Raw genomic sequence first — 18,051 nt, 5'->3', positions numbered from 1 at the left:
TCACGGCAGATATGAGTGTGGCATGGACATAACCAGATCATATGGCCTATGTTGGTCATGATCATCCAGCCAGTTTGGTTGTTAAGTTATTTATTTCGTATATCAAAGACAAAGTCACTTCGGAATTCATCGAATACTTTGTTTGGTTCGGAATCATTTTTCTAACGAAATTATATAAATAAATATATATAGTTAGTAATAGTAAGGTCGTTACCGGAGCACTTTTCTACAAACTCGTAGAAACTCAAAGATCAAATTAATATTAACAACTAGCTAAATAGATAAATTTTATTTGTTTGTTTAAAAGAAATCATTTTCTCATTTAGAAATGTCGCTATTATTTCGTATGGGAAAGTGTGAGAAATTGATATTGCAAAAGCTATATTTAAAATATATTTTCAATAGAAGAATAAACAGTTAATAAAAAACGTGCCACATCCTCTCTGCCTCGCTATACAAATTTTAAGAACAACATAAATTTGTTGTATTTTCAGGTGTTATAAAAAACTTTCACATTCTTCGTCTAGCCGGCATTATGGCATGCTGTCCATGGGCTTAGACATTAAACACATTTAAGTGTGTTGGCCCGTGCCTCGTAAAACAAAGCGTCCAATTCGGTTGTTTTATAACACAAAGTCAAGGTAAAGCGACATTGACCTTACCGCGCCAGTCAATTACAGGTTAACCGAAGACATTAATCAATCACTTTTGCCAATCGATCGCCTCCGACCGTCCTTTGATTCATGGCTGCCAGAATTATACAATTTAATAGCATTATGTAGAGCAAGAGGGAACGCGTAATGCAAACAATATGTCCGCCCACCGAACACACGGCGTAACCTCACCTTTGTTGAATTAACCTTAGCGATTGTTTATTAGAGACAGAATTACGGGCAGCGGCGTCACATCCTGTGCACTGCAAACAACAAGATTGTTTTTCGCCGGCTCTTCGTCCATTTGGCCGCTGAAAGCCATGACATCCAATGTCGAAGCAACTACAGAAAATCACCGGAGCGACCTCCGGAAACAACACAAAACAATTAGCCAGGCACCAATGCGGTATATAACACCAGTGTACCTGAACAACAACAAATAATTTATATTCAAAATAATAAACATTTACCTTTGGTTGTAGAAATGTTATTCCCCTTATTACTTTGCAGATCTCGTATGGGGCTATGAAACGATTGTTTGACTACAGTTTTTATAAAAAGAACTCCCGTTTTAGGTAAACTCAGTTTATGGTTCTATATTTTTGCATTTTGTAGGTTTACATAGGGTATTAACTCATGATTACATGCAAATTATGTTTTAAAAAGTCAGTTGTAATAATAGTAGTATATACAAAAAGGTTTCATACTCATCAATGGCATCCACACATCCATGGGTTCTCATCAATGATAGCTAAATAAATATGTTTTTATAGTCTATTCATATATATAAAACAAGCTTAGTCGTCATATAATTGGTCGTGAATGCACCAGGGGCACTCCTTACATATACATCTCTTTAAGGTCTAGGTCTAGACATTTGCATTATTTTGTATTCCGTACACATAAAGTAAGTAACGCGTAAATCACACATTATATGTATAGTACATTCATTAACTTAATCATAGGACTACATACATGTATGGGGTATAGAGTACATAGAAAATCATCGTAGCGGAAGACTAGAAAGGTAACACTACTGGAAAGTTATCCGTTGAAGTGTTTTTCCCCAAACTGGGTTTCATTATCCTACAAATTCTTACTACTTAGCTTTACCAAATTTGATCTATAAAAATCTATGCTAAATTTCAGTTCTGGGATTTTGCACTCGCAGAACAACAGAAAAGAACCGCCGAGAAGTGTCTTCTCTGCGCTGTGTCACATAAACGATCTTTTAGATCCACAAATTCAAACGTGATCAAACGTGATTAAATCGGGCGATATTGGCTTATTTACAAGTTGATTTAGTCGATAAATCCAAATTTCGGCTCGAGTTGCTGTTGGTGGTTCACTTCTCTTAACGACTTACAATAGATTTCTGGGTTGGAATTGATTTCAGGGAGCAGGGGACAACCGCTGCATCCTACTGCATCAGGTCCAGGGCGTGCAGACTCTCCACGTCCGGATCGAAGTTGGCGTCGCAGGTGGAGAGCCAGTCCCAGACCCGCCGCCGCACCATCGCCTGGTCGATGGGTATGTCCAGGCCGTAGGTGGACATCATGCGCTTGAAGCGCAGCTTGTTCTCGTCCCCGGATAGACGTCCCTCCCGCTGGTTGAGGTAGATGCACGAGTCCTGGTCGTGGTTGGTGGGCGAGATGAGCGTGGCCGACTTGGAGGTGGAGATGCGGCACTCCACCCAGCGGTCCTTCATGTACTTGGCCACCTCGGTGATCTTGCAGCGGTCCTCGGGATCGTGGCTGAGGTACTTGCGGAAGCAGCGCATCAGGCGCGGCGAGAAGCGCCGGAAGTTGTCCGGCACCTTGGTCGTCTTGCGCTGCTCGTACTTCATGAAGTTGGCATAGGACTGGTCCTTGACCCAGTCGGCCGACTGCCACGGCGGGTTGCCTGTGAGGATGTTGTACAGCAGGATGCCGAACTGCCAGGAGTCGCTAACGGGCAGGCACTGGAAGCGCTCGTTCTTGATCAGCTCCAGCTGCTCTGGCGGCACGCAGCTGGTCCACGTGTGCTTCACCTTGTGCACCAGCAGACCCTTCTTGGTGGTGGCCCCGAAGTCGCAGAGCTTGACGCGCGCAAAGTCCGGCGTGAAGACCAATATGTTCTCGATCTTCAGGTCGCGGTGCACCAGACTCTTCGAGTGCATGAAGCCGAGGGCCGAGCTCAGCTGCTCCGAGATCAGTTTGCAGGCGTTCTCGTGCAGCCCGTTGGGTCCGATGTTCGAGGCCAGGTCGCCGTAGGGGGCGTGCTCCATGGCGAACACGTAGTAGTCCATCGTCTGGAAGGCCACCGCGTAGGCGCTCAGGATGTGATGGTGGTGCGACAGCTCGTAGTTGTAGTGGAACTCCTTCTGGAACTCCTTGATCGTGGTCAGCTCGGCGTGCACCGCCTTCAGGACGACCAGTGTGCTGGTGGGTTTGTGCCGGCACAGCAGGATCTTCGCGAAGCAGCCCTCGGCCAGCGTCTTCTCGATGTTGTACTGGTCGGCGAACGTCATCAGCGGCAGCTCCACGTCCGGGATCAGGTGGATCTGCCCGCCGTCGTTCTTGTCCGGCTTCTTGTAGATGCTGCTCCGGCGGCTCACGGAGGCGGCCCCGGGCACCTCCAACCGCCCGGTGCTGGTGCTCGTCGGCGTCAGCGGCGTGCTGCATCGCTTCTGGTTGTTGTGGTTGGTGCAGGTGCTGCTGTTGTTGTTGCTGTTCCGGCTGTTCGTGCTGCCGCCGTCGCCGAAGGAGCGGCGCAGTCGGAAGGAGAACGAGCGTTTCTCTGCAAGACACAGAAGGAGGCACAGGTTAGGCGACACAAAACAAACAAGAAATGAAGCAATATATAAACAAATTTATCTATGGCGATTTAACTCTGAATTCCTATTCCTTAGGCGGCTAAATCACATCGTTTGTCCCATTTTCAATTCACTTAAAGCTCAGTTTAAAATATGGTAAACCAAATTTTTTGGATATTTTTCAACAATTTTTTTTTTATTGAAAATAAATAAATTTCGGCCAGCCGAAGTATTCAAAGCTTTGCAACTATTTCAAAAATTAAATATTAAACATTCGATTTAAAGACGTATACATTTAAAACTGTTGAAGCTATGATGATTTTCAGCTTAATTATTCGATTATTCCTAGGGCAGCTATATAATATCGTGATAAAGAAAATATAATTTAAAACTATGATAATAATGGGGTCAGTAATACCTCATTCACCGTCTCAAAAAACCAATAATATTTTTGTAAATGCGAAAGTTGAAAGGGTGTAGGTAACATCAAAAACTAGCTTACATAAAATTGTTACCTATTATTTGTTTTTTGTTTCCTCGGAACATTAACTTAAAAAGATTTTTTCCTAAATGAGTCTCCCATCTTAGGAAACTTGGTAAAACACTAAATAACTTGTACTATTTTAAAGTTACTTAAAGCCTTCCCAATTCAAAGTTAAAGCAAAGGGAGCACTTTTCAGAGTTGCCTTTTTTAATAAATCTAACAATGAAGCTTCTTATAAAGCAGTTCGAATGTATTCAGTAAAAGTTAAGGTTATGGTTATGAAAGAAATTTCGATTACAAATCTAAACCTGAATAAAAAAAGAACATTAGCATTGACCCTTGGCAACCCATGGCAACATAGATTTCACCTATTCACACCTCACACGGACTGACCACAAGCCAAACACCATTTCGTGTCACTCTGGGCGGCTTTAATTGGGTGTATTTTTGGTTTTGTTTGCTATGATTTATGGACAGCGTTTGATGTGCTGCTTCGGTTGCTTTTATGTGTCCATTTGTTGTTCCACAATGCGAATTATTAATTTATCAGCCAGCGGCGAACATAGAAAAGCGTTTTACAGCCCTCCATATCGAAATGGGCGTGAGGAGAACCGCCCACGCCCAAGACAGCGAAATAGACTATGTTGTCGCCGAATTGTCTGTGCCAAAGTTAGTGCAGAATTTGCGTAGATCCCCGGGGCGTGCTGGGCCATCTTCAGCATGAATTATATAGGGGCCGCGCAGCAAAGACGTCAGCATTTAGTCACTGACTGACGATTGCTCCGATTTTGGGAATCCGCAATCTGCGTAGTGCCAGCCCCAACACCCCTTCCTACATTCGGTCTCATTTATAGCCTAGGAAATCGCGAAAATCATTTGATTTGCTGCCGAATGGGACACAGCTAGACAGATGTATATATAATGCGTTAGCTGGAAAATCGCACCAACGCAAGGCAAACAAAATTTTAGCAAAACATTTATAGGGCGTGATGTGATTCTCCTGATTTTCTCACGATTTTACCGCGAATTGGTTTTGACACTTATTTTTGGCGATAGACTTCACAATCATCTTGTGCTCATATTTCATTTAATGGTATTGGAAAGCAGACCAAAGGCTACCGAATTACATCTTTTCAAAAATATTTTCTGATTAGATAAAGTTTAAACGAGCGAAAAAAGCATTCAAGTTTGTACAATACATGCATGCTCCCCAAGGTAGGTATCTATATAGTATACTTAAAATAGTTAGGGACAGCATATACAATACATGCATGCTCCCCAAGGTAGGTATCTATGTATATAGTATACTTAAAATAGTTAGGGACAGCATATAGTTTATATAGTTTACCTTTTTTTGGTTTGTCTTACTAATTATAGATTATTTTAATTACTCTTTACCTATGGTAGATTTAAATTTAAGTTACAGCTAAAAATAGGTATTTAATTAAGTTAAGTACCTATATATATTCTAAATCGATAAGCGTTCGAGTCTGTATAGTTATGTTTCTCTTGTTTTAATATGTACTCAATAATTTTTTTTTCTTTTTTTAGTGTTTTACTTACACATTCTATTTTCTTTATTTGTTATTCACAGCGCCTTCAATCTCAAAACAGAGACCATTATGATAGGCCAAATGTGATTTTAATTGTACCCCATTAACCCCGGATAAAAAGGTCCCATCAGTTTGGGGGGTGGACTTGTCATCATGAAGTCCAAGTCTTGCGGTTTTTGCTCGTATTCTTTCGAGCATTTCTATTTCCGTTCCAGAAGATATTGGCGTGTGGCCAGAGGTGAACAGGGCCCAGCCGCTAAGTAAACGGAGAGCTCCTGCTACACAACGTAGGGAAACTAATTTTGACTCGTTAGAACACCAAACAGCAAGTGGCCATAAATCAAACTTTCACTTTCCTCTCGTTCAGCTAACCATCAGTCCCTCCTGCCACACTCAATTCATCTTGGCCATTTCATCTTGATATTCTCAATTGCGGCAGAAACACTTTGCATGCCAAAAATAGCAGAACAAACAAATGAGCCAAAAAAGGGTCAGCAGGCATTCTCAAAGATGCATTGCGGCGCTCTAAATATAAATTGAAAGTCTGAATTTCCGTGAAAATCATATGCCCTCTCAGCCAAGTTGGGTCGTGTAAACAGAGGGTGAAAATAAACAAACCCCGAAGTGAAATGTGAAATGCAATTGCAACAAAGGCGCCAGGAGAAACGACCTGTCAAAGGAAAAAAATTCTTTTGATGAATGGGCGACCTACAGATGCACTCGAAAGGTGAGATTTCAGTTACATTTGGTTGATTTTATTGTCCTTCGTAAACATAGTTAAATTTGTGTGATAAAAAAGTCGCTTGAAATATTTTACCAATGCATGTGGTTAGGTAAAGTTATCTGTTATAATATTAAAAGATTTAAAATTTATTGATTTTCTTTTCTTTTGCAAAAACATACGTAACTTATGATTGGTAGTAAAAGACACTTATTTTTCCAGTTTTTACTTTAATACACTGTTTTATTAGATGCTTAAAAAAAGTAAAACTTAAATATATTCGTTAATTTCGAAGAGAATTAAATTACAAAGGCTTTACCAATGAAAAGATCTGAAAAGAAATAATTGTGTCAATATCTAGGGCAAAATAATTGTATTGAATAAATGTAATTATTATCTAGTGTATTTCTTAGGTTTATAGTAATAAATTCGGTGTAAGCTTCATTGAACAGCACGTGCAGGTTTCTTAGCACTTATCATGTCGCAGATTTCCAACTTGATTCTTATAGTAAACACAAGTACATATTCATCATTTATTCTTGGGAAACAGTTAAATGAATCTTTAATTAATTAAAGATTATTGATAAGCCAGTGGCTAAAGCTCTCAGGGAGCACTCGCAGATTTCCCAAGAACCGATACGCTCGCCCTGGCCGTCCAACTTTTGTATGAGTGACTGACAAAAAGAGCCGCCGCTGCCCGCCCTCCACAGTCGCCTCACGGGTGGGTCTCCACCAGCGTTGTGTCCCGGTTCCCGCCTGCTTGGCAACCCGCCCGACACTGTGCACGACTTTGGGGGCATTGCTGACGTCAATCGGCGAGTCGTTGTCGGTCGGTGTGCCACATACAGGCACAGATATAGCTACGGCTGTGGCCCCACTCACCCAACCAGCGATGCTGCCTCTGGGTCTCCATCGCATTGTAAGTTTCCTATTATTACAAAACAAATGCAAACACTTTTAGCCCGGCCAAGACGAATTGCCCGGGCTCCGCCACCCGTCACCCGCAGTCTGGAGACCAGAGACCATCGTCCAGGGACCATCGACCGTCCAATCCCCCCTAGTATCGAGCACCATCAGCACCAGTCGAGTATTTTAAACAATTGATCCGCTCTGATTGCCCAATCAGGGGCACTGGTTCACTCGATGTCCGACTCTTTGATGTGGGCGGGGAACTTAAGTTGGCTATCAGGACCTACGCCAACTCGAAAAAGTCGGAATGGCTTCTACGTGCTGCTCGTGTAGGATGGAGACCTACGACAATCTGTTGCCGTGCCTTCATTTCCGATGGAAAGAAAATTACACTCCTCGATAATTCTGCGTATGCAGTACACTTTTGGATACACCGTGACTGTTTACATTAAATTGGATTTGGGTCAATAAGTTCTAGGAGGATTTGGAAAATGTAATGGCTTTTTAGCACAAGAAGTGTGTACGATGTGCTTGGATTTTATTTTTACAAGGTAATTATAATACAAAAGTTTTGGATATCCCCTGCCTGTTTACTATCTCAAAGATGAAAACAATACAAAAAAATAGACCAACTGAAATGGAAATCGTAATCTACTAAAGTTATTGTTGTTCAATGAATAATTTTAACATTTTCGGATCGAAATTAGTTATTTCTCGTACATTTTATTTCAAGGCTTGCCCAACATTTTATATCGCGTTGCTCACTCCCTGTCGAACAAGTTTTCGTAAACAGAATATAACATATTATACAACAATTCAATAAAAATTAACGACTTGAAAGAAAATTTCCGCTGCGCTCACAAACCAGAGCTAAGGCAACCAAAACCAAAATAAACAAAAAGAAATAAAATTAAATATATATGGGTCTTTAGGTGTAGGTATACACGAAACAACAAAACCAAATTTAAATAAATAATATTAAGAGATCTTTTTATGCATTGATCCTACGTTTTAGAGAACGGATGAGTTTTGATATGAGGGCAGGCCAAATGCGAATTTTGTATATTTTTGTTGTATTTATAAAACACGTTTGGATCTGTACAATTTGCTTTCCCTATCTTTCGGCCACGGAGTATATTAATAGAATAGTAGGCGTGTACCTGCCCCTGCCCAGACCCCGAAATATTGATATATGGCAGCACTCAGAAAGACTACCAACAGCTGCTCTTGGAAGATGGCACACATGACCATCACGAGCCGGCAGGTGGCAATCGAGGATGCCAATGGGGTTGGCCAGGACGAAAGCCGGTCCTCCATAATACCTTCTTCTGAGTGCCGCTTGACGGGCTCGCATGCCAGGGCCACCGCGAATACAAAGTGGAACCCACGAGCCGTAGAGGCCTTTCTGGCTGCACAGTGAGTGACCAAAGTCGCCGCCCACGACACCGTTTCCATAATTTATTTTAATAGTTCCGCCTTTACGATTTATTTAATTTGCTCGCCTTTATTTAATACTATATCCGAAAGCATGTATTTTTTGCGCAAATAAATGCTTATAAATAGCCTCCTGTGAAGCGAACGTGAATGAAGATCGACACCAAGAAAAACTGAGAGTGTCTTGTAAAAAAATCATGTAGCTGACTATTTTCAAGGTAAGGTCAAGGTAAGTGTCGACGTAAAATCATTTATCAAGCCTCTCGTTGATAAAAAAATTTTGAAAAAATGTTGGAAAATGAATAATGTCCAACTGAGCAAACCCTATAAATAATATCTGAATAGTTTGCCCCTGCCGAAGGTGATGCAATATAGATTGAACCGATAAATTAAGTGGGCTATTCATGAGGGGTCACTGCAGTGCGAAAATGGGAAAAATACGTTTCGGAAATATTTTGCGGAGGTGGCTTTGGGCTAAACAATTGCTGTTCTATATCTCTCATGTGGTCCTGCGCTTGTAATATGTGTTCGCGGAACACTCAAAACGCTCGTAAATAATTGTAAGTAATGCTAATAATAATATTTGCATGGCAAACTGAACGAGGGAAATTCACTTGGATGGAGACCTGACGTCAACTTCAAGTTGCGATGAGTGAAATAATTAGAACGGTTTTGTTGCGGGGATGCGGATATGTAAAATGGAAATTAATTGGATTGGATAATTGATTGGTGACTTGTTTACCCAAAAGAAGAGTAATCAATTTTACTGATTAGAAGGATTTAAATTTCACCTATAAGGAATTGATAAATGTTCTCATGTCCTGTCGTTAAAAGTAATTGTGTACGTAATTTGCGTAACATTTAGAGAAGTCAACATAATTACCCTCCCGGTTTTCAAACAAATATTCTTTCCATGCAATCAAATTGCTTAATTTTCGTAATATAATTAGACAGAAGAGTGGTCACACTCAATATCGATATTCTACAAAACGCATTCAGACAGTCGGTAAACATTTAACATGACCAAAATCGATAAATGTACTTGTCGTTAAAAGTAATTGTGTACGTAATTTGTGTAATATTAAGAGAAGTACAAATGCTTACCCTCCCGGTTTTCAACAAATATTTTTTCCATGCACTTAAGTTGCTTTATTTTCGTAATATAATTACACAGAAGAGTGGTCACACTCAATATCGATATTCTACAAAACGCATTCAGACAGTCCGTAAACATTTACCATGACAATGTAATATGCACTCGCAATATATTGTTGTTTTCAATGATATAAGTAAAAAATCCAAGAAAAGTAAAATAAAATAAAAGAAAAAAATTTTCGAAACGGACGAGACAAAAACAAAACATTTAAAAGAAAACTCAATGGCAAAAACATCATCACGTGTGTCTAGTATAACAAAAACACCGCGTCTAGACTATATCCAAAAACTGGTTTAAACTGGCCTATTTGAAAGTGTTTTTGGAACCATTGACCACTGCATTGCTTTCGAAATGTTCTCTCATCGTTAAATAATGATACTTGGTTCAAGTTCCAAAATAAAAAAAGATTGAATCATTTTCTTTAAAAAGAAAAATTAATTAGAAAAATAGTATGTGTGTTCAATCAAGATGTTAGACTACCTTCTCGATCACACCTACACACACTGATAAAGTTCAATCTGCGTAAAATAAATTCCATTTATATAATAGACATTTATTGGCCAGACCAAATAGACGATTCATGTGATGTTTCAGCGGCTAAAGCGAAGCAAAAATTAATAATTTATTAAATACTACACACTTATATACGTACGTATATTCGTACAAATTAAAAAAATGCTTTCTTCAGCGTCAGGAGATGAGAGGAAAAAGCATTCACAGTGCTTCCCACGCATTTAACTGAGCTTTCTCCTCAAAAAAACAACCATTATCTTCCTCTGTCTTTCGTTTTTTATATTCTGCAATTGCAGTGTTTTGTTATACTATCCAGCCAGTTCAACACTGTAAATCTATTAAATTTGTACACAGTAAGTGTAACCTCATGTAACTAAGTTACCCTTGAATCAAGTTTCAAACCATTTCAGCGTACTGTCATCGTACTGTCATCATACTGTCATCGTACTGTCGTCGTACTGTCATCGTATTCTCATGTAAGAACAGGGTTTTTTAGTTATACAACTAATTTATAAATTTCCTGCCGCAGACTAATAAGCTGGAAACCAATAAAGATGGGACTCCCACAACGTGCAGACGACGGGTTTGAGCCTCGCAAAGAGAAATACCTTATCGATGAAAACGGGAAAATCTGCAGATGCCCCATTTGCCAAAAGCCCCTGGTGAAGAAAGTGGCCACCAACTGCGGCCATTTGTTTTGCCAGGGATGTCTGACCAACGCCTTGCAAGAAAGCCCTTTGTGCCCCCGTTGCCAGACAGAAGTGACCAGAGTGCAACGTGTATTGTGCTAATTCCAAGGCACCGTTTTTTGTTGCAAAATTTGACTCGGTTCAAACATTTTTTATTGTTTTCTCACCGATATTAAATGCCACAATCGCCAAGTTATGATGTTGTTTCTTCTATTAGCTGGGTCGGTATGGCGTTGCACTAGACGCCAAATTAAAACAACATAATGAGTCGCGCCAGTAGAGAAATTATTTATATATCTTTAACGTGCTTATTATGAGTATTTACAATGCTTAAGTACATATTTTTATTGCGTGTCAATGGCAAAAAGCGCGTCACAAACGCACGGAGCACAGAAATTCTGTGCAGTCCGCCTTCTCGCACCGACTCTGATGGATGTATCTTCTGCGGGGAACACTTATATATCTCATCTTTTGGTCAGCCACAATATTTCTCGAGCCGACAGCCGACGGCACGACCTTGTCCCACGGATCAACGCGTAGAAAGCGAAAGAAAAACTACCTCTACATTATTATTAAAAGGACAAAAGGGAATTATAACCTTGGCGATATAAAACATTTTAGTTTAATTACATATTATTATACATTAATTATAATTGTTAAGAATACAAGTGGTCTTACCTTTTATTTGACCCCCTTAAGTATTGTGTGATTGTATTAAACAGGTTTGGATAATCTTTATGCACTCCCCATATCAGTTGACTATAATTATCGATAATATTTCAATCGCCTTCTTGCCCATTTGCTGTTCGCGATTGTCTCGACAGGTTCATTGCACCTTCTCACAATTTGAACACAATCAAAAATCATTTGCAACATCTCGAGAGAATTATTTGCACATTAGCCTAGCGGTGTTGAGAAAACACATCTTGAGGGCACACAAGTAGCACTTGGCTGGTCCAAAATAGCCCAAACACATTACACCAAAGAAGACATCGCGCATACGACGCGTGTGCCGCTGGGGTAATTAAAAATCCGAAATCGTAAACAACGATGAACGGCAAAGTGCGAAATGTGGGTATTTTTTTAAGATTTTTTTTTGGTAATTTGTGTATATTAATAAAAAAAATTTTCATATTTCAGGATTGTTTGACTTTCACAATTGTGTGAGGTTGTAAATATAATTCTATTGGTAATAGTTGTATTAAAATAAATGCAAAAAATCCTTAAATATCCTTACAGGTATTATATTTCATAAAAAATTATTTTCAAACTTTTACTCTCCGCCCCAACCATTTACATATTTTTGACAGCCGTCAATATTTTCAACACATTTTTTCAATTAGGGAGCATTAAATTTGTGAGCCTAGACACACTCGGCGTTCACATGTTTTATTTTGTTTATCCGAGCAATATTGAAAATTTGCTTGGGCATGAGCAATGTTTGCGCTGCTGCTTGACGCGCTCGAGTTCAAATTTCCACCCATATCAATACAGACGTATTTAATATTATTTGAACGAGCATGAGAATTTTCTGTCTGTAGCCAAAATCGTTAAAGGCGGCAATTGGCTTCGCACTTCATTAATGGCCAAAACGAAAACACGAAATAAAAATTACGCATTTATAAAGAACTATATATTGACGTTTTTTTTTTGTTGTTTGTATGGTGGCATTCAAAGTCAAGTTAGGTGGCTCTCAGAAATATCAGCAGCAATGCCATATTCGTTTATTTTAATTTTCGTTTCAGTGAATCCCGAAAACCAAAAATGCTCAAAATTCGAATCAATCAAAACATTTTTTGCCGCTTGGTTGAAATTAATCGCTTCCTCTGTCCGCTCTATAAATAATGTATTTGCATATCACATGTTATTCATTGATTGAGGAGCTAAATCCCATTTTACGTACTTGTTTTTGGCAGACAAATCTATTTTAAATTGACTAATTTATAAGAAGACATTGATCTCTATCTGATCTTAATTAAAAGGGATTTTTCATCGATTCTTGGAAGATTCTTCTGCCGTTGCCATCAACTTAGTTCAACCTCAAATACCTTATTGGCCACTGACGAAGGAGATGAGAATTGAAATCGATGGGCGGAACCCCCACTGGGATGAACACACATCTAGTCTGCCTTGAGGGCAGCACCACACCATACACACACACAGTTTGCCAGTTAGATTACATTAAAACGTACACGTAGTCAATAAACACAATGGAACACAGAGTTGAGTTATTGTTGCAACAAGAGGAGGAACACAAATTGGCACGAAGATCGGATCACAGTGCTGACCACAAATCGGAGAATGACGAGCCCCATCTGACGCTCCAGCTCAAGAAGCACTACGAGACAGAGGCGGAGGTCTTGGGGTTCCTCGTGGACCTGGAAACCCGGTATCGGCAGTACTACGATCTATACCAGTGTGAAGTGCAGGCCCAAAAGATACTTATCGAACGAATTTGGCTGTTAACCCAGCGCTATCTCATTCTGATCAGCTCGGAGCAGACCAGGTATCCCGAGGTGTACACATTGTCGACCGAAGAGGCCATTGTCAACGAGTACGAGGAGAAGTTGGAAGTGGTGCGAGCCTCCAAGTAAGTCACGTAGACTACTAGTAGTAACAACCCGTGAGTAGATGGAAGTTCTAATACTACTATTCGCTTAGCAACACCTTGAAAAACTCCCTACTGGAAGTAAACCAGCACTGCAAGAAGTTCTATGCCGCATACGAGCGACTGGACAAGAGCCGGGAAACACCGTTCTTAATGGGTGACAGCCACCACAGAAGCATCAAGTACCATAAGATCATGGCCGTCGACATATTCAACTATTTGTACGCACTGGTGCTGAAGCTGAAGTGCTACATGCATCAGCTGGACCCCGTGAACCTGGAGAGTGTTGAGGATTACCGTGAGTTGCTGCAGAACGAGTCCGTGATGGAGGAGTTCGACGAGTACCTTAAGGTGCACTTCGTCTACTGCAAGTGCCTGCAACCGTATCCAACTTGCCCGATCCTGAAGCTCAAGTGCTCCCACCAAAACCTTGTAAATTTGAAGTATGTGAGTCGCATATAATTAGGACAATAAATGGAAGCCCTTTAACATTACTTTGTATTCCTTTAATTTCCTCGCTTTATTGAGTGCGATAATGAGTGTCCCATTGACATTTGTGGGGCTCTATTACCAAAATGAAATGAACAACATATAGAAGCCCTAAAACCTGCCATTGTTTCCAATTATTGACTACATAAGTTCCCCTAAACGTTCAGCTCATGACAGTATAGCAATCGGGATCCACGCTGGGATGCCGCTCGTTCAAAAGGCGCTCGAGTTCCTCCAAACTGAAGTTATTTGTCGTGCAGTAGGGCCATGAGCTCCTTCTTGATGAATGCACTCAAGGGCATAGCAGCCGTTGCATACACCAAAAAAACAGTGGGTATAAAAAATACTGTCTGTAGTTAGTTTTCAAGACACACTTATTATTATTTTTTTTTTTTTGAGTGCAGGCAAAAGTGGAACCGGCGGCATGGAAAATTGTGTCGCTGGCGACCGCTGCAGGTGATGCCATGTGGCGGTGGGTCTCATCTCTGCGAGGCATTTTATTAGCTTAGATTGGGGGTGCCCTTGGGAAGAAACATTTACTTATTGCTTTGCATCCATCTGTGTTTCTCTTGAAAAAGTTAGCTGTACTGCGACTTCGCAAATGTCATGTGCTGACAATGTTATACTCAACACACTTCAAATATTAAAGAATATTTGAGTAAATTTAATATTCGAAAGTATTTAGTGACATTGAATGTAAGACTTAAACGTTTTGATACTTTTCGAAAGTATCTCAAAGAAGCACTTATATATATATATATATATATATATATTTATGAAATAATAGACTAAATTTTTATGTACTTTTGTAAGAATTCGGAATTAATACTGCCAAAGCTTAACTAAACAAAATCAAATAAAAAGTTTAAAAAGGGGATTTTAATGCTTTTTATAATATACTTTTTTTTTCTATTTTTGCCGAACGTGATACATATTCATTTAAATATGCATGCAGTTGTTTTTCGATTTTTACAAACTTTTTTTGCTCTACGTACTCCGGTACTCGTAAAATATGAAAGTGCTGTTTTCGCAAGATAATTTTTGTTACGTCTGTATTCGAATCACAAGTTCATGCTGCCTAAAGCAAATATTTTATTGCCAATTTTAAGTTGTCGTATAAAAGTAATTAGCTTAAAAATAAACACAGTATGATTCGACTTTTTATGTTTATAACTGCTTCAACAACGCTTAAAATAATAACAAAATGTAATATCAGAGACTAGAAAATATTCTGCTAGTGCATATAATAATGAATAATATATTCATTTTTATTTGAATAATAATGAATAAAATATACATTTTTTTTAAGGCATTTTTAGTTACAATTTTAAGAGGACTGATTTTAGATGTGAAACCAAGATCCAGAAAAATTGTGTTTCTTACCAATCTGAAATTGAAAAGGCCTCAGGGGCTGGGCTGAAAGACATTGTCAAAGTGACCTTATCTCAATCGTTACTTTTTGTGCTCGGCATTACCATGGAGGCAGTGTCACTTCGTTTATCTATGGTTTTATTCACCCCTGAACTTTTAGCAAACGCCAGCAAGAAAAGTGCTTCGAGGATGTTTCAGTGCTGAGCAGCGTGTCACACCAGCTGAAGCGTGTTTAATGCGACTGGGTGTGGGTACGGGCCCAGTCTGCGCTCATGCAGAAGTCACATCCCGAGGATGGCATTCAAAAAGGAAGCTCTGGCCGCAGGTGGCACTTGAGAATGCAACTGTCGTGTGGGGCCTGCCACAATGAACCCATTGAGGCAGAAGAGATGGCAATCAGACGGCATTTGTGGTCGCGCCCGAAAGGACACTGGATCTGAATGGCCCCAAGGCCCAAGGACACCGGCCTGATGCCCAAAACCAAAGCCCAAAGCCACCTGGCTAATGACCGGCTACTGCGGTGGCTACACCCACCACGCACACACACACATTATTATGAGCGGGGAAAATCAGAATCTCGTGCGTCATTCGATTATGAGTTTAGGGTCTATCCCCAACCGCTGGCCCGCCCCGCTCGCGCCTAATTTATATTATACATTTTGGATAAACAAAATTCATGGCATTTTAGCGGGCAGGCCGTGCAGACCGACCATGTTTATGATAATGACGTCGTTGTCATTTGTCGCTTGCTGTTCCTTTCCCATTTTTTGGGCTGGTGTTGATAGCAGCTCCAAGCGGTATTCTGTGTGGGTTGATTGCTCTCTTGGGTCTGTGGGCTTCTGGGTTTATTTTTAGCCAGGATAATTGAAAAGCAAGCAACAGAGAAAACAGCAGGAGCCAAATGGAAATGAAGGGGGCGTTGACAAGGGGACGGACTCCCACATAGAACATCCTATTTGATTGAAAAGAATCTCGTCCGTGTTGTTTGAGCTCTCTGAAGAGGATTATTTACATAAATATAGGGTTGGCTCGTGTCAAGCTGGCCTGGACAAACAAAGGATGATCGGATCGGATTGGACACCAAGCAATCAAAGAATCAAATTGTGCAACTCTTTGGTAACCACTTGCCGTACTCAGGTTGGATTGCCCCAGGAATCACTTGCAGGACGGCGGTGATAAGAACATTATATTATAGTTAATATATTAAACTTTTGGACTGCTAGACAAATGGCGAATTTAATAACCTTCAAAGAATATATTAGACACATAATTTGTTAAGAACATGTGTAACTTCAGTAACAGAAACATTTTAAAAATATTTTGGTGGTTTCTCAAAAAAAAATTTTATTTATGACCATAGTTTCATCATAAACTAGTTTATAAAAAAATATTTGTCGGTGGGAAAAAACCATCGATTAAAACTAAAAAATATATTTAAGAAGCTCGCCCGCCTTTGAAAACACCATTTTGAGAAAAGCGCTTTAGATTGTAATTGTACTTTTAGGCACTCGAAAACGCCATTTAAAATTTGCGTGTTACTTCGAAAATATCACCAGAACGACATGTATTTTAAATATATGTACACTTGAAAAATAAAAGAAAAAAAAACGTTTTTTTTTTTGTATAAAACCCCTTAAAGAAGGAAGCAAGTATTCTACTCACCGATAGTGCCCATTTTTGTCAGTTTGGTTTGCTTCAACAGTAATCCAAAATAATCTAATCCTTTTTGTACTTTTAATGTGTCGGTTTTGTGTACTGATTTCACCGATTTCAGAGCGTGTTTTCTTGCCAAACAAAACGTCAAAAAAGCTGCGATCACACTTAGAAAGTCACATTGCAAATAGCCAAGTTCGCTGATAGTTGACTAGTTATTGGTAAACAAAATATTTTCCGCTATGCTTTTGTTTCGCAATTTCCAGCGTGAGGTGGAAATTTCAAGGTTGCTTCACAATTAGAAATAAGTTGGCAGAACAAGATGAATGGGATATTTTAGGTATTATTTTCTTTATTTTTGCGAACGGATACGTAGTAGCGGCAGTTTGGTCGCAAAGAATAATGGCAACAATATAAATACACAAAACACAAGCAGCGAAAGACGCGACAAAAATCAACGGCAGAAATCACGGCACTTTCACGTCCACACGTCAGGAGTTTTCCGTTATGAATGATTTCCCATTTCCCAGACGGTTCGGTTTTTATATTGGCATGGACAACCGAAGGCGTTCGTCGGCAACTTTAGCTTTTAAGCTCTTAAAAGAGCACTTTTAAAAATTAATTATACCTTGAAGAATAGATCTGTTGCGCAAAATGTATGTTTGATGGAAATTAAATTCTATCTTCTAAATTTTATTCAAATTAAACAGGTAAGATATACGTATTTTTTAAATTAAAAAAAAAATATATAAAAATAATTAAAAAATGTTTACGTTTAACATTTATACTTGTTTCTTAATAAAATGGTTTTAAAAATTAAAAGAACTATTACATTTTTACAAGTCTCTTAAATATTTAAAGAATGCCTTTGTCCCTTAACGCTCTCTCTTAAACTTTTGCTCCGGTTTCCATGTTGGAGAAAAGCTTCTTCGACTGATGGGGAAAGCTTTCATCTTTGTTGCTGGCATAGTAGTTTTCATTCGCGCGCAAGAAGTGAATGATGCCGTCTAGAGTTCAACGCATC

General features: G+C 39.6%; 2 protein-coding genes and 1 long non-coding RNA gene across 3 annotated transcripts; 2 read left to right on the top strand and 1 right to left on the bottom strand.

Annotated features, from left to right (window-relative positions):
- Positions 1-1,222: 1,222 nt before the first annotated feature.
- On the bottom strand, positions 1,223-17,525 carry LOC108150726 (serine/threonine-protein kinase meng-po). Its single transcript, XM_017279023.2, has 2 exons — positions 17,037-17,525; positions 1,223-3,431 (listed from the first exon to the last, which is right to left on the bottom strand). The coding sequence occupies exons 1-2, from the start codon at positions 17,047-17,049 to the stop codon at positions 2,074-2,076; spliced, it is 1,371 nt and encodes a 456-aa protein (XP_017134512.1). The 5' UTR covers positions 17,050-17,525; the 3' UTR covers positions 1,223-2,073.
- On the top strand, positions 10,540-11,098 carry LOC108150728. The gene is made up of 3 exons (XR_001774686.2): positions 10,540-10,570; positions 10,628-10,693; positions 10,747-11,098. It is a non-coding gene; the product is annotated as an uncharacterized LOC108150728 (long non-coding RNA).
- Positions 13,011-14,008, top strand: LOC108150727. The gene is made up of 2 exons (XM_017279024.2): positions 13,011-13,496; positions 13,568-14,008. The coding sequence occupies exons 1-2, from the start codon at positions 13,117-13,119 to the stop codon at positions 13,974-13,976; spliced, it is 789 nt and encodes a 262-aa protein (XP_017134513.1). The 5' UTR covers positions 13,011-13,116; the 3' UTR covers positions 13,977-14,008.
- Positions 17,526-18,051: the final 526 nt, after the last annotated feature.

The sequence above is a fragment of the Drosophila elegans genome, unplaced genomic scaffold (assembly GCF_018152505.1).
Source record: "Drosophila elegans isolate 14027-0461.03 unplaced genomic scaffold, ASM1815250v1 contig_397, whole genome shotgun sequence".
NCBI lineage: Eukaryota > Metazoa > Arthropoda > Insecta > Diptera > Drosophilidae > Drosophila > Drosophila elegans.
Note: the sequence above shows the minus strand (reverse complement) of the source record. Positions and strands in the feature narration are given on the sequence as shown.

Bases quoted from the DNA above. Each gene is read 5' to 3' on its own strand.
- LOC108150727 (XM_017279024.2), top strand. From the start codon at position 13,117: ATGGAACACAGAGTTGAGTTATTGTTGCAACAAGAGGAGGAACACAAA. The intron at 13,497-13,567 runs GTAAGTCACGTA...CTATTCGCTTAG, and splicing joins GAAGTGGTGCGAGCCTCCAA to CAACACCTTGAAAAACTCCC.